Source organism: Corvus brachyrhynchos, unplaced genomic scaffold, assembly GCF_000691975.1.
Source record: "Corvus brachyrhynchos isolate BGI_N302 unplaced genomic scaffold, ASM69197v1 scaffold424, whole genome shotgun sequence".
Taxonomy (NCBI): Eukaryota; Metazoa; Chordata; class Aves; order Passeriformes; family Corvidae; genus Corvus; species Corvus brachyrhynchos.
The window spans coordinates 581,182-595,641 of NW_008237953.1; the positions used below are offsets into that span (position 1 = coordinate 581,182).

A 14,460-nucleotide genomic window follows, 5' to 3' on the forward strand; every position below is an offset into this window, starting at 1 on the left:
ACCTAAGTAGAGGATCTGGATGCATACCTACTTTAAAAAACTTTGTTGTCAGATGTGCAAGTAAGTGAATGGTGGTAAAATTCTTTACTCATAAACCATGATTTTTTTGCATGTAATTTCCTCATAGAACAAGGCAGCAAATTACTATATTTGTATTTATTCTCACAGTTTTATTGTCTAACATAATATGTATTTTCACTGAGAACAGAGAATTTCCAGTTGTTATTCCCAACTGTTTGTGACAGTGATGTATTTATTTCCTACAATGGGTCAAGTAGCATTGGTGCATTGAATGGACAGGGAAAATCTCTCTTGTGCTTATGTAAATTCCAGAGATTTCTCCAGAGATATCCCCCTTCAAAAAAAAAAAAAAAAAAATTCTGACTCAGTCATGACCACTTTTATTATTACAGGTGGTCCCGAGACATACTACATTTCATAGAATCACAGTATCAGTAAGGTTTGAAAAGATATCTAAGATCATCGAGTCCAGCCATTAACCTAACGCTGTCAGATCCACCACTAACCCGCGATCCTAAATGCCTGGGGAATGTTTAGCCTGGTGGCACTGTTGGGAAGCAGCCCCTCTGTGCTTCTGGGCTTCAACTGGTCAGGAGCTGGAGTGCAAGAGGTATGTGAGAGGCTAAGGGCAGGGTCTCTGCTTAGCCCATAGAACAGGAGTAAGGGGGCTCTCCTGCTCTCCCTGTCAGCATGGGCCTTTCCTGCACTCATCTTTCCCTCAAGAAGCAACAGGCACAAGTGAGTATGGTTGGAAAATCATCCTGTTTTATTAACATGTCCACAAAAAATCCCCCACGCTGCTCCCTTGGGACTGTGATGCCCCACCCCAGATTTGTAAATGCTCATGGTTGAAAGAAATGACAACATTTAGAGGGTGCAAAAAACCTCACAAAGTTTTAACAGTAAATTACTGTTACAATTTGATATTAAAGTCCTTTGCCCAAATGAAGGTGCAAATGAGGCCAAATGCTGGTTTAAGAATAATCATTTTACTTTGTGTACCAATTTTATTAAGCATATGGGAAAAAAAGAGCAAGGTGGGGAGGAGGGAGAGAGAGATACAGAGATAGAGGAGATAGTACAAGCAGAAGATAGCTACCACTGAGTGCTTGTTTGAAGTATAAGCTGCAAATGTTATTAACCCTTTCCTTACACCACCTTGTTACTTAAACTTTGATCAGTGGTCATAGTCTTTGATCATTGTCTTCATCCATGGTGGTGATGTGAACATACCAAACAGAGGAACAAAAAAAGAATGAAGCAGAAGAGATAATGCAACAAATCATATATCAAACAATTGCCATTCCAATAATTAAGAAAATAATTCTTAATTATTTCTTTATAAGAAATCATTACAAATTGCAATAACCATGAGCCCCACCCTATGAGTCCTAATGATCAGAGTGTAGACATCAACCCAGAGATAGGGCTCCAACTGTCTAAACCAGTCATTTGGTTTCATGGATTGAAACAGTTCTGCAGTTTAGCTAGTTATTTCTTTCATTTTAGCTCATGCTTTCTTAACGGAAGTAGAGGCATTACGAAAGGTAATGCAACATTCTCTATCGGTTGAATATAACATTCCACATACATCTTGTTCTTTAAGTAATTAAAGATTAATTTAACTAATCCTCATTGATTTTTTAAAATCTTTTTTGACACTTATTGGACTTGCAATTTAAGTTTTCCAGAGGCATACTTTGTCCAACTGCTTGATGTATGCACTTGCTATGTGATGTTTTCTATTGTCCATTGATGTGATCTGATAACTATATAAAGTGTAAAAAGCATTTTAAATCTCAAAGCCTATCCAAATGGTACAAGATAGTTCCTCATCTTGCAAATCCAGGTGTCATTACAGTCTAACAAATATATTTAGGGAGACAATGGGAGCACAATAGTCTTTAACAGGTAGTGGGTGCAAGGGTTTCCACAAGTACTGCCTGTTGGATATGGGTCCAGTGCATCTTAATTTCCAGGAACTGGGCCCAGTGTTAAGCCATGGGGTGAAAAAGTCCCAAGATAGGCCTGTGGGGTATGTGCTTGGGGATGGTAACATCCCTCAGTGCTTTATCAAAACGTACCACTTAGGGATAGGCTATGGGCAGATCTCCTGAGGTGCCCTTGCTCCTTTTTAATTTATGGCATGGTTACTTGCTACACTGAGGTTAATGTCTCAAGAGGGAAAAGCATCTCCCTTGCCAAGAATTTTTCCTCTTACCGGGACACTGAATTTTATCCTCTGAGATCTTTAACCCTACACCTTCAATGTGCTTAATAATATATTTTTTAATGTTTCCCATTTTATCTGTGTCTGGACCCCCATCAATACATCATCAATATATTGGTAAGTCCTTATCCCCTCATCTACTGAAATTGCAGCTAATTCTTGGGCTAGGGTAAAGTATCCTAGTGTGGGGGAGTCCTGGTATTGCTGCAGTATTTGGGTGAAAGTGTATTGCATCTCCTTCCATGTGAAAGCAAAACAATTCCAATGGCTCTCCTGAAATGGAACCATAAAGTACCGATCTTTCATGGTGGTGGTGGCTAAACTCGGATGATCTTCCTGTATTATGGCAATTAACTCAGCAATGTTAGGCACTGCTGCTGTTAAAGGTGCAGTATTAGCATTTAGTTTTCCACAATCCATAGTCAATCACCATTTTCTTTTTGGCTTTTTTAATGGCCAAACAGAAGAGTTACAAGGAGAGCAAGTGGAAGTTATTATCTCCTTTTTCCACAAGTCTAATATCACACGGGAAATTCCTCCTGGACTTGATGGAGGTACATTTTATAGAGAGGTTTTTGTGCCCTGAAGGCAGGTTTCTCACTTGCTGTGCAAATTTGTCATCATGAATAGTCCATTCTTACAGACATTTCTGGAAATAGGTTGGAGGCCTTTGGGGGTTTTGGGTGGCCTTGATATCCCTGTCCAGTCCAAGGCCATTTCTTGGCCTTGTTCCTGTGCTTAGGGGGTTCTGCATCATGCTTATCTCTGGGAGCTACAACAAGGATGTTTGTCCTGAAGAGGCACTGCTCTACTTGGGCCGGCACAGCCTACTGTGTGGCCCCCTTCTCCAGCCATATCATGTTCTTTCCCATGGCATGTTATTACCAAAAATCCTTGGTTATTATCAACAATTCTTGTATTTTATTACCAAAATACTTGGTTGGATCCACAGCCATCCATCCGTATACTGCTGTTTGAGACATACACATTAGCCCCTTATCTCCTGGGATATTACAGGGCACAGGCTTAGGGCCAGCTGCCATCTCCACAGATCTGCTGACGCTGGCAGCAGGTTGCTATAGCTCTGGCTGTCTTGTGAGGCAAGGGCACTGGAACACCCAGCACAGTGCACCAAGTGCCCTCCTGAAGAAAGAGGCCTCTTGCTTGGGGACAGCTGGAGGTGAGGACCTGTGTAGCATACACTCAAATGACTTCCTATTCCACTCCATCAAATCCTCCTCCCAGAAAGTGGTCTCTTCAGAAGTGATTCTTTCCCTCATATGCCACATGAGGTCGCCCTCAAAGCTGAAAAAACTTCCTCCCAATCCAAGCAGGGTGGATCCAGGTCATAAGAAAGCCTGCTATGGACCCACCTCAGCAGATCCAATTCGGTGCTTGTGGGTGTGTGTAGCTGACTGTCCCAGAGCTCTTCTCATGCCTTGTGTGGGCTGGGCATGGGAAGACTCTCTTCCTCAGTATCCCAATTTTTTTCTGTGCTGTCCTCTCCTCAGGACAGCTTTTGGTCTCTGTTATCTTCCCAGTCTTTCTCCGTCTTAGCCAAGGCCTTGGTCACTGGTGCTGGCAGGAGTGCCCCTGCTGCCAGTCCTACTTGCTGCCCACTGAGGACATGGGCTTCCAGCTGGCTTGACGTGGAGGAGCTGGGGGGTGACCAGCAGGGCCTGTGAATTGCAGCTTCTTGGCTCTCTGGGGCTGCTGCTGTGGATGTTGCTGTCGTCCTCATATCCATAATTTCAGCCTCCCAGGGAGGCTCATAAATCAGGATCAAAGTTGAGCCTGTTTCCCTCCTGCTTAGAGGTGGGATACTGAGCAGGGATACCCCATTGTTAAAGCCCCAATACTCTGACCATGCCTGACGTGTGAGGGGCAAGGGGGTCTTCTCTTTTCTAGCACTCCAGTTTTGGTCTTCATTATGTTCCACTTGAGACAGCTCTTGGGGGCTGTAGAATTTAAAGACTTCCCCCTCCTCTGACAAGACCTCCTTCTTTGTCTCTGACACTTCCAGGACTGCCCCTGCTACCACCCCACCCATTGCCCATTGAGGGCGTGGGCTTCCAGAGGGCTTGATGAGGAGCTGGGGGGTGGGCAGCAGGGTCTGTGTGCAGCAGCTCCCTGTCTCTCTGCATCTGCTGCTGTCACGTGCTTGACGAAGTCAGAAGAAGCTGCTGCCTTTGGCATCTCTTGAGCTTTGGCAGTGAGAGGCACTCAGCGCTCCTCTGCCTGCACTACTGCCTATGGTTGCCTGCTGCCCACCAATGGGCAAGAGAAGAAAGACAAAGAGGATGAGGTGGAGGAGGAGGTGGTGGTCCCGTCCCCCTAGTCTGTCACTCTGTGACTCTTTGGCAGCCTCTGCCACTGAGGCACTCAGGGGAGATGCTGCCTCCTGAGGGAAGTCTTCTCCTGGGATTTGGCACTCCAGATCTTAGTGTTTTTTAAATAACCTCCTGTCACGTGTGGCCCTGCGTGACAGTGGACTCTAGGCACCATGAGACCCCTGCACCACAAAAGGCCCAGGAATGTGCTGCTGTGATCAAGGTACCCCATGTGCAGTGACCCCAGTGGCCTTGTAACAGCAGGGTGGGGATGCACAGAGCGGGCTGGGTGGGTTTCCAGCAGGTGGACCCAGCTGGAAGCAGCCATGCCTGGCATAAGGCTGCTTTCTCCTCACAGAGGCTCCAGCTGACCCAAACCATCACCCCCACATAGTCCCAGTGCCTGTGGCCCTGCTTAGCTCAGCCCTGTCTGCCTTCAGCTGCTTGGGGTGCCACCACCCTGGGCAGCCAGTGGCTGGGGAGTGATGTCCAGGTGTCAGAAGGATAAACTACTTGTTGATAGAATTGCTTTGTTAAGGTTTAGGGCTTGCCACCCAGCAACCCTTTCTGTGCAGAACTGTAAATTAGTCGAAGAACTCCTGTGTGTGGATCAGCCTCTTGCACACTGAGTGAAAGACAATACCCAGTTGTTTTGGGACAACAGGGGGGACATGGGGACAGTGCCAGTGTTGTGCTGGAGACCTGCAGCAGGGAGTGCCTGGAACAAACTTAAAATTTTTTTAAAAGAGTGGGAGGTTTGGATCCAAAATTTTGTTTTGGCCCATGACAAATAAAAGTATAGAGCTGGAAAATAAACCAAATTGAAACTTCTTAGAGCTTTGATCACAGTTTTAGTTCAGGCTCAGGTTTAGCAGGTAATTTTCTCTCCTAATTAGAAATATTATAATCAGCAGTGGTTGTATGTTTGTTATTTATTTCCTTTTAAAACTTTTTTTCTCTTCCAAAAATCAAACAAGTTTGAAGTATTGTTTTGCGGTTAAAGACAAAAGATTGACTATCCTCCAAGTGTCAGTCTTCATGCAGCAATTTATCAGCAGGATGGCAGCTTTAGCATGGCAGCAGAAGATTACAAAAGAACACAAGAGAATCAGAGAGTAAAGCAAACGTAAAGCTTGTGGAAGTTTCAGTTGCCATCCCTATCTAATTTGTAAATGAAGCAAAATATCACATCCATTTATGCTTCAGCAACACAAATATAAATGTATTTTAAAATGGAAAATATTGAAAAGGCACATAGTAGCAAAGTATTTGCATGCTTGCATTTGCAAGTTGTAAATATGATCATATGATACAAAGAAATATTCTCAAGAAAGAAAAGCAAGTTTGCAGTTGGTAGAAAAATGGAATCTACTTCCATTCTTTTGAAGTCATGTCTAAATGTATTTCTGTTGCTGCACAGGAATATCTTGGTGCTCTAAACTAGCCTTAGTGCAGACATAGAGATTTTAAAAAAATCTTTATGCATTAATAATAAACAAATATTTTTCATATTTTGGGTTAATTTTTCTAAAATGGTGAATGACTTTGATCTTGATCTGGCAGAGAGCGTTGTGTGCTGCACTGTTTTCAATGGATCAAGGAGAATTTTGTGGAGTACCCCCTTCAGTGTGGGAAAACAGCATGGCTGTTGGCTTCAGAGGGAAAAGGGCTGTATTTGCCACCAAAGAGCTGGAGATGGTGTCTTGTGACAAAAAAGTGCAAAAAACAGTAGGTCAATAGAAAGTCAAAGACTGATCTGAACTGTGGAGAAATAGAATGTTAACAGACATCTTTTCCCCTTCAGTATGATTATTCATCTCTCTCTCTGAATCATAGTTATTCCCTACAGAGGCATCTATGACACTCCAGCTAAATACTATCCCCTGTGCTGAATTTTCCATGCGTTACAGGTAGGAAAGACAATGCTAACCAAATTTCTTGCTGTCATCTAGTATTTTATTTTGCTGCAGAAAAATGGGCAGCACTGAAGGTGAGAAATAGTGATGAATTCCACAAATTTGGAGAGATTTCTCACTACCAGCCCTGAGACATTTGAGGTATTTTATTTTTTAATTGTCTTAAACTGACAAATACAGAAGATGGGTCACAATGGAATACACACACATATCTAACTGGAAGATGAAATAAGAAATGAAATTATCTGTATCAAATATGAAAGGGAAGGTAGCAAGGCAGAATGACAAAACATAGGTTTTCTGTCTGCATGTGCAAATTTGAAAAGAACTGAAAATTAGAGGCAGTAATGTTGAAAAAATGGCTTCTGGTCAACAGTCCAGTATATCTATAATTGCAATTAGATGTTTTAATTTAACTAAGAGTTAAGTAGCAGTATTGCTAATCCAGAAGTTCAGCATTAATAAAAAAAACCTAATTCAAATGCATCACTCTTATAAACATCTTGGGGGATCTATGAAATCTAGAAGGAAAAAAAGAAATGAGCAATATCCTTTTTATAAAAACACTAATTCCGACTGTGTCATACTCTTCACACACAGGAAACAAATCTGAAATATATAAAAGAATCAAAGGCTGAAACTCTCACATGTCTTCTTACAGAGCAAAGTTAGTGGTAGAACCTCTTCCAGATTATTTATTCCTCATGTTTACCAGTGCACAGTGCCATAAAACATAGGACAGGCTGGTAAGTTATGTGATGCTTAAGAAAGTGGAGTTTAAATTATCTGGCCATCATCTTTTGAAACTGATTTTTGTCTGTTTCAAGTTCAAAGAATTCAGTGACAAAATTCAAACAAAGACATGTAGATCTGAAGTGAATACCAATTAATTAAAGCAATTTTGTAAGAATCAAAGGCTTTATAAATTTTAGTTTCATTTTTATGTTAAAGAGTTTTGTTAAATAGAATAATCTGAAAATTACTCAGAAATCACAGGAAATTTAAAAATTACTGGAATTTGGAAAACAAAGGATTCTGCATGACTAAATCAAGAACTACTTGCAAATATGGACTGATTTAAAGATAAGTTTTGCTATTTAATTTAAAAATCAATTTTATTCTTCCTAAAGAAAACCTGGAAAAATTTTTGAACACTGCTGTAGCAGTTTAGGAAGTTGAGACAGGTGATATGTGTGTACACTATCTGAAATGCTTCTGTTCTGTCTTGGAAAACAAAATTTGAAACATTGGCAGGTATTCAGAACATAGTCACACCTTTTTTCTTTTTTTTTAGCAGACCCTATTTAGATAGTCTCTATGCACTCTTCTGTTCTGTACTGCATTTCACTACATCTTTATGTGTGAATTAAAGCACTGAAATGTGTTTAAAAAAAATCCTCCATCTGGAAAAAAGAGATAATGTGTGAGACACCAAACAGATTGAGTTCTTCAGATAGGTTTCTGTTTTTGAGCAAATAATTGCATTATGAGTTAAAAAAAATAAATATGTGGTGAAGACAGCTGCAATGCTCTTCAAAAGCAGACAGCTTCTGTAAGGCTTTGGCAAACTGCTATTCTACATCAAGATAATTAAGGCAAAGTGCATTTTTCTCCCTATTTGGAAAAAGGGTAACAAAATTCTAACTTCATGCTTTCTATTTGCCTGTTCTTATTTCATTTACAGGAACTCCCAGATTCTCTGAAAGAACGGACCTATCTGAAAGAATGGCACGTGTACAATACATTGATACAAACCATTCCAACCTACATTGCAATATTTCAAGATCTGAGAGTACTGGAATTGTCAAAAAATCAAATCAACCATATTCCAGCAGAGATTGGTGAGTTGGTCCAAGATATTCAGATATTTATACACATTCCATTTAACTCTATTGCAGGGAAATGAGCATCCAGGGATATTCTTGTTAATTTACTGATAATTTTTTTCCTTGTTTACACTGAACAATCCCCTCTACATTTTTATATCTCTCTGTCTTTAATTATACTTGCCAGATTGTAGTGAAAACCATGTATGTAGTATGGATCAAACATGGGAAAAAGTTAGCACATTTTTGCTATCTGATTATAAGGCAGTTATTGCTTATATTCAAGTAGATGGAGAGTTGTTTCTGGGAACAGGTGGTGTTTTATATTCCTTACAGGTTAAGAAAAATAGAAGTATTACAGAATTTTAAGCCTCAAACAAGATGAATCAAAACATAAGGTTGTGGGGAAAAGGAAACAAAAATAGAATCCTGCAAAAAATATAAATTTATATTTTTTAAAGTGTTCAGTAATGATCTTAATTTAATAAGGATATATATTATCGAATAATTGAGTCATAGAATAATTTGGATTGGAAGGGACCTTAAAAGTCACCTAGGTACAACCACACTGCCATGGGCAGGGACACTTTTCATTAGACCAGGTTTGTCAGAGCCGCTTCCAACCTGGCCTTGAATGTTTCCAGGGATGGTGTTTCCACCACTTTTCTGGGAAACCTGTGCCAGTGCCTCAACACCCTCACAGTAAGATTTTCTTCCTAATACCTAATCTAAATCTACCCAACCTGATGTTACGAGTTTTAGAGAAACAAATTCTTAATGCTTTCATGTGTTAGCCCTTGCTGTTTTAAGCTCCATAACAATAATTTTAATGCTTGCCTCCCCTGTGTTTTTGGATCTTACAATATAAAAGCTTGTTTGACAGATTGTATTGATATTGAGAGGGATTTACTGCTCTTACAAGGAAAAATATAGCTGTAACAGGTGGCATCTTTGAGAGCTGAAGAAACTGGGCCCACTATGGGTTTGCCACTGTCGAGCCCATGCACCCAGCTGTACTAATACCTCAGCCTTAGATTTTAAATGCAGTAGTCCTAAGCTTTCCGCATGATTTCCATTCCTTATGTACACTAAGAGAAAACAGCTTAAAGACTAAAACCTCCACCTAGCTTGATATCATAGGTTTAACTAAGAAAAACAGGAAGAGGGAGAGTGTCCTGAAATACAGAAATCTGTGCTAGAACTTTCTATTCTTTTAGTATTCTATTACTCAAGTAACACTTATTTGAGTGTTTTGATTTATTTACTAGTACTATATTTTGCAAAGAAAATTTTACACAGACATCAAGATATATTTTATAGCTTCAGCCTGGCATCTAAACACACTAACAGATCATAAGACATAAGCAGGAGATAATGGACATAAAATGAACACTGTTTTACCAGCACTTTGACTACAGAACTCAGATAGGTCAGTGAGTTTAATGGACAAACAACTTTTAAGACATAGTTTGGAAGAAAGGGGAAATAGCCTGAAAGAAAGGGGAAAGGCTACTAGTTTCCTGCCAGAGGCTACTCTAAACCATTAAACAGAGGGTTTTAAGGGGTTGCTGCTTAACAACTGAGGTAGTAGAGGCAGAAAAAGTTTCTTCTTTATTCTCATAATATTATGCACTGTTAATGAAAACGAGAAAAAAAATATTATTAATGCTATTAAAATCTGTTTCCACAAAAAAGGCACAAATACAGATCTCAGAATCAAAGAATTGCTAAGATTGGAAACAGCCTCTAAGATCATTGACTCCAACCATAAACCTATCCCCACTGTGTTAATCTCTAAACCATGTCCCTTAGTGACACATGCACACATTTTTTTTTAACAATTTTGGAGATGTTAACTCTACCTACTATTTGAGTATCCTGTTCCAATGCCTGGCCAACCTTTCAGTGAAGAATTTTTTCTCTAGTATCCAATCTAGACCTCCCCTTGTGCAACTCGAGGTCATTTCCTCTCATCCTGTGGCTTTTCCCACTTCTCATGTGGGAGAAGAGACTGACTCTTGTCTGGCTACACCCTCCTTTCAGGCAGTTTTAGAGAGTGATAAGGTCACTCCTCACCTTCCTTTTCTCCAGGATCAACAACCCCGGCTCCCCCAGCTGCTCCTCATAAAACTTGTGCTCCAGACCCTTCCCCAGCTCTGTTGCCCCTCTCTGGACACTCTACAGCACCTCAGTGTCTGGGGCTGTGAAGGTTTAGAAAAGGTATTCCCCAATTTAATGTTCTCACTGAAGCACTCCAAACCATGTGGCACTCACTCACTCCCCTCTCCTCTCCCCCTCCCCTGGAGGAGGAATATTTGTGGCATAAAAGGTAATGATCAGGGGTTGAGATAAGAACAATTTACTGGAAAGAGCTAAAACGTCAGTTACAGAGCAAAGCAGTGATACCCCGCCATACTTACTTGACCAGAAGGGACCCCTTCTCTCACCCCTGAAAAATGATGTGAGGTGGTACAGAATAACCTCTGGGTATTAGCAATGCCCCCTCCTGGCTTCTGCAAAATTTAACTCTGTCCTGGACGAAACTAGGACAAGGTCCCAGAGCTGAACACAGGATTTGAGGTGTGGCCTCATCAATGCTGAGGACAGCAGGACAATCACTGCCCTGGTCCTGCTGGCCACACTATTTTTGATACAGGCCAGGATGTCTTTGGCCTTCTTGGCCACCTGGGCACAGTGCTGGATCATGTTTGACTGGCTGTCAACCAGCACCCCCAGGTCCTTTTCTGCCAGGCAGCTTTTCTGCTGCTTTTCCCCAAGCCTGTAGTGCTGTATGGGGCTGTTGTGACCCAAGGACAGGACCCAGCCCTTTGTGTTATTGAACCTCATGCAATTGCCCTTGGCCCATTGATCCAGCTGGTCCAGATGACTGAACATCTTTCCCACCCTATAGTAGATCAATACTCCCACCCAGCTTAGTGTTGTTTACAAAGTGACTAAGGGGACACTCGACCTCCATATCCAGATCAACAATAAAGACTATGAAAAGGGCTGGCGTCAAAACTGAGCCCTGGGGAACACCACTGGTGACCAGGGGACAAGTAGATTGTTCTAGTAGAGGGTAAAGTAGAGCCTGTATCAGACTTTTTTTGGAAATAAGCTAAAAAGTCTCAATGTTTCTAGTAGCAATCACTGTTCTTTCAACAGCATTAAAATTATGTGACTTCTGCTCATCTGTAGCTTTTATGTTATTCTCATTTATTCACTTTCCCTCCAATATGTTTATCCTGCTAGCTTGTACCCATGATTTCTTTTTTCAATGTTTTTGTTGCTGTTTTTTTCTGTAAATATTTGCCTGGAAGGGCCAGAGAATGTTAGAAAACGGTTTGCTGTAGGGCTTCCTCAGACACAATGTAATAGCACTCACCATCCTCCTCTTACCATTGAACTTTTGTTCAGAAATTTTATTTTTCAAGTTTCATTAAACTTAAGCGCTCCTCTGTGGAAACATAGATTTGAACATTAGACACTGCATAACCAAATTAACAAATTTGCTAGGCCATAGATGCTATTTATACAATAATTCTACATCACAGTAGTAATTCTAGCCTATCCAGAAAATGATGCATAATCACTGATGTAGTTTAAAAAGAAATAATACAAAAAGCCACTCCAAGACTGTGTAACTGAACTGTTCAGCACTTTTTTGCCAAAACTTCCAGATGTTTTTCAGTCTTACTGAAAGTTGTGTGTTGATAGGCCACCTACTAGTAAGGCAGTGGAACTGCCCTTTTAATTATGGCACAAATTACAGAGGAGTTGTTTTTCAATTTGTGTAATTCTCTCTTTGTTTATGTGTAAGGGGGCATGCTTGCAAATCGCTGTGCTTTTATTTCATGTACTATATATGCATACAGAGATGGACGTTAATGTGTATTGGAAATGCTAATTATTTTCATGAGACAATATTATGAAAGGTTTTGGATATTTTGAAGTTTTTGAATACTGCTTCTAAATGGAACCTTTCTTACTTTAGTCAACTTATCTACTAGATTTTCACAAGGAAAATAATTGATGTGGGTTTGATTTGGGAGCTCTGTCTAAGCAAAGAGTGAGGACTGGGTGTTAAATCAGAAGGTAAGGTGTCTGGAAAGGTTAACTGCTAAGGTATTCATCATTTTGTCTCCTGTTTACAAAACAGCAATAACTAGGTAAATATCACAGCTAAAATGTACGTGAGAGTAATGACAGATAGTTGATGTTGGCAGTGACATGCATCTTGTTGAGTCTTTAATCTTCAGACAGAATTGAAGTCAAGTTTAGATCAACAAATCATCTGGCAGAGGATAACCTAGTGAGACATATTAGGACAACTTTTGATTCTCGCAGGAGGTAAAGGTATGAGAGAACATGAAGTGATAAGAATATTTTCAATGAAAAAAATTATCGCTGCAGTAGAAGTTTCTGGACTTATGTATTATTGAAGTTCATATTCCTGTATTAGCAGATTTAGAGGATAATGCTCCACTCTGAGTCAGAGAGAAGAAAGAGCTGAATCCATTATCAGATATTTCAAACCACATTCTTATGGTCACATATGTACAGGAATAAGAGCAACTTTGTAACAGAAGAAAGTTGAGAATACTTTTGATTTTATACTTTTTGTGTAATAGCAAATATTTTAATGGGAATCATGTAAAGAAAAGAAAAAAACCCCTGCAGAATGGAGCTGTCTGTCTTAAAGTGATTTGTCTAGGAGTAACAGAATAAAAATCATGAACGAGTGTAGCCAGGGGATTTTCTTTGTCTTCTGAGTGAGATTACGGCTCTGGCTCTGACTGTGTGACTGCAGTGCAGTTGCTGTGTATAAACTAGTGCTAGTACATTAGTAATTGATATAATTGAAAATATCCAACAATATATTTTCATAGACACATAGGAAGTAGTGAACTGAAATTTCATATGATCCCAAAGCCTTTGTGCTGGGATGGGATTGTAAGGCTGTATCAGGATTTTTTAGCCCCACAAATTATTCATTAAACATCTCAAAGAGCTGTTAAAATATTTGTACTGTGTTCTCTCACATTTTTTATTTTCCAAATATTTATCATTAAAATAACTGCTTTTGAGACCTACTTTAATAAGAAATCACAGTGAATTTTTGTTTCTTTTCTACTGCATGTTATAAAATTTCATTTGTGCATATCATTAATCCAATTTTCTAGAACTCAGAGGGAAAAACTATTAGTAATAGAGTTTTAAGTGACTTCTAGATATCTAAAATAGCTTTTTCTATTAATAAGATTCCCAATGTGTTCTGTGAGTTTCCAAGGAGAAAATACATATGCTCAGCTTAAATGCCTATTCTGAGGAACTGCAAACTGATTTATTACCTTTGTCATTTATTCAGTATTCAGGGTTATTTGTCCAACAGCTCAGTCTTTTATGAAACTGAGGAAAATTTTGTTTATATCCCCCCTTTGAAGAGGCAGTATTAAACAGTGGTGTTGCAAGTTGACTGTTTTTATGAGGACATTTTTGACTCAGTTTTCAATGGCACCCTTTGTTCTCACTCTTCCTGAGTGGATGGAGCTGGGAGCAGGGACTGGGGAAGTTAAGTCACTGGCACTGTAAACAATGATCAGGTTCATGACCACCTGAGGAACCTGAATATAGGTGTGTCTATGGAAACTGATGAGATGCATCCCAGAGGCTTGAGGGAACTGCCTGATGTAGCCACCAAGCCACTGTGTGACACTTGAAAAGTTATGGTGGTCAGGTAAACTCCCAGGTGACTGAAAGATGGAAAACACTGTGCTCATTTTAGAAGAAGGTAAAAAGGAGGACCTTGGGATCTGCTGACCTGTCAGCATCATCTCTGTCCCTGGGAAAATCATGGAAGAGATCCTCTTGAAAGCTATGCTAAGGCACATAGAGGCCAGAGGGGTAGTTTGAGAAAACAAGCATGGCTTCACTGAGGAAAAATCCTTCCTGATCAACTTATCAACTGATCAACTGAGTCACTCCTACAGTGGAGTGACTTTACCCACGGACAAGAGAAGGGCTAACCTGTCATCTGTCTAGGCTTTGGTAAGGCCTTTGATGTGGTCCCCCACAACATCTTTCTCTCTAAGGTGCAGAGACATGGATGTGATAAGTGGGCTGTTCAGTGGATGAGG

The 14,460-nt window shown here is 40.2% G+C and overlaps 1 protein-coding gene across 2 annotated transcripts in view; it reads left to right on the forward strand.

The window, feature by feature from the left end:
* LRRC2 (leucine rich repeat containing 2) overlaps nt 1-14,460 on the forward strand; it is a 77,760-nt gene that overhangs the window by 28,423 nt on the left and 34,877 nt on the right. For both annotated transcript variants that reach the window (XM_008632934.2, XM_017733350.1), the window contains exon 4: nt 8,182-8,338. In XM_008632934.2, coding sequence (XP_008631156.1) covers nt 8,182-8,338 — 157 coding nt within the window. The remainder of the gene's footprint in view (nt 1-8,181; nt 8,339-14,460) is intronic.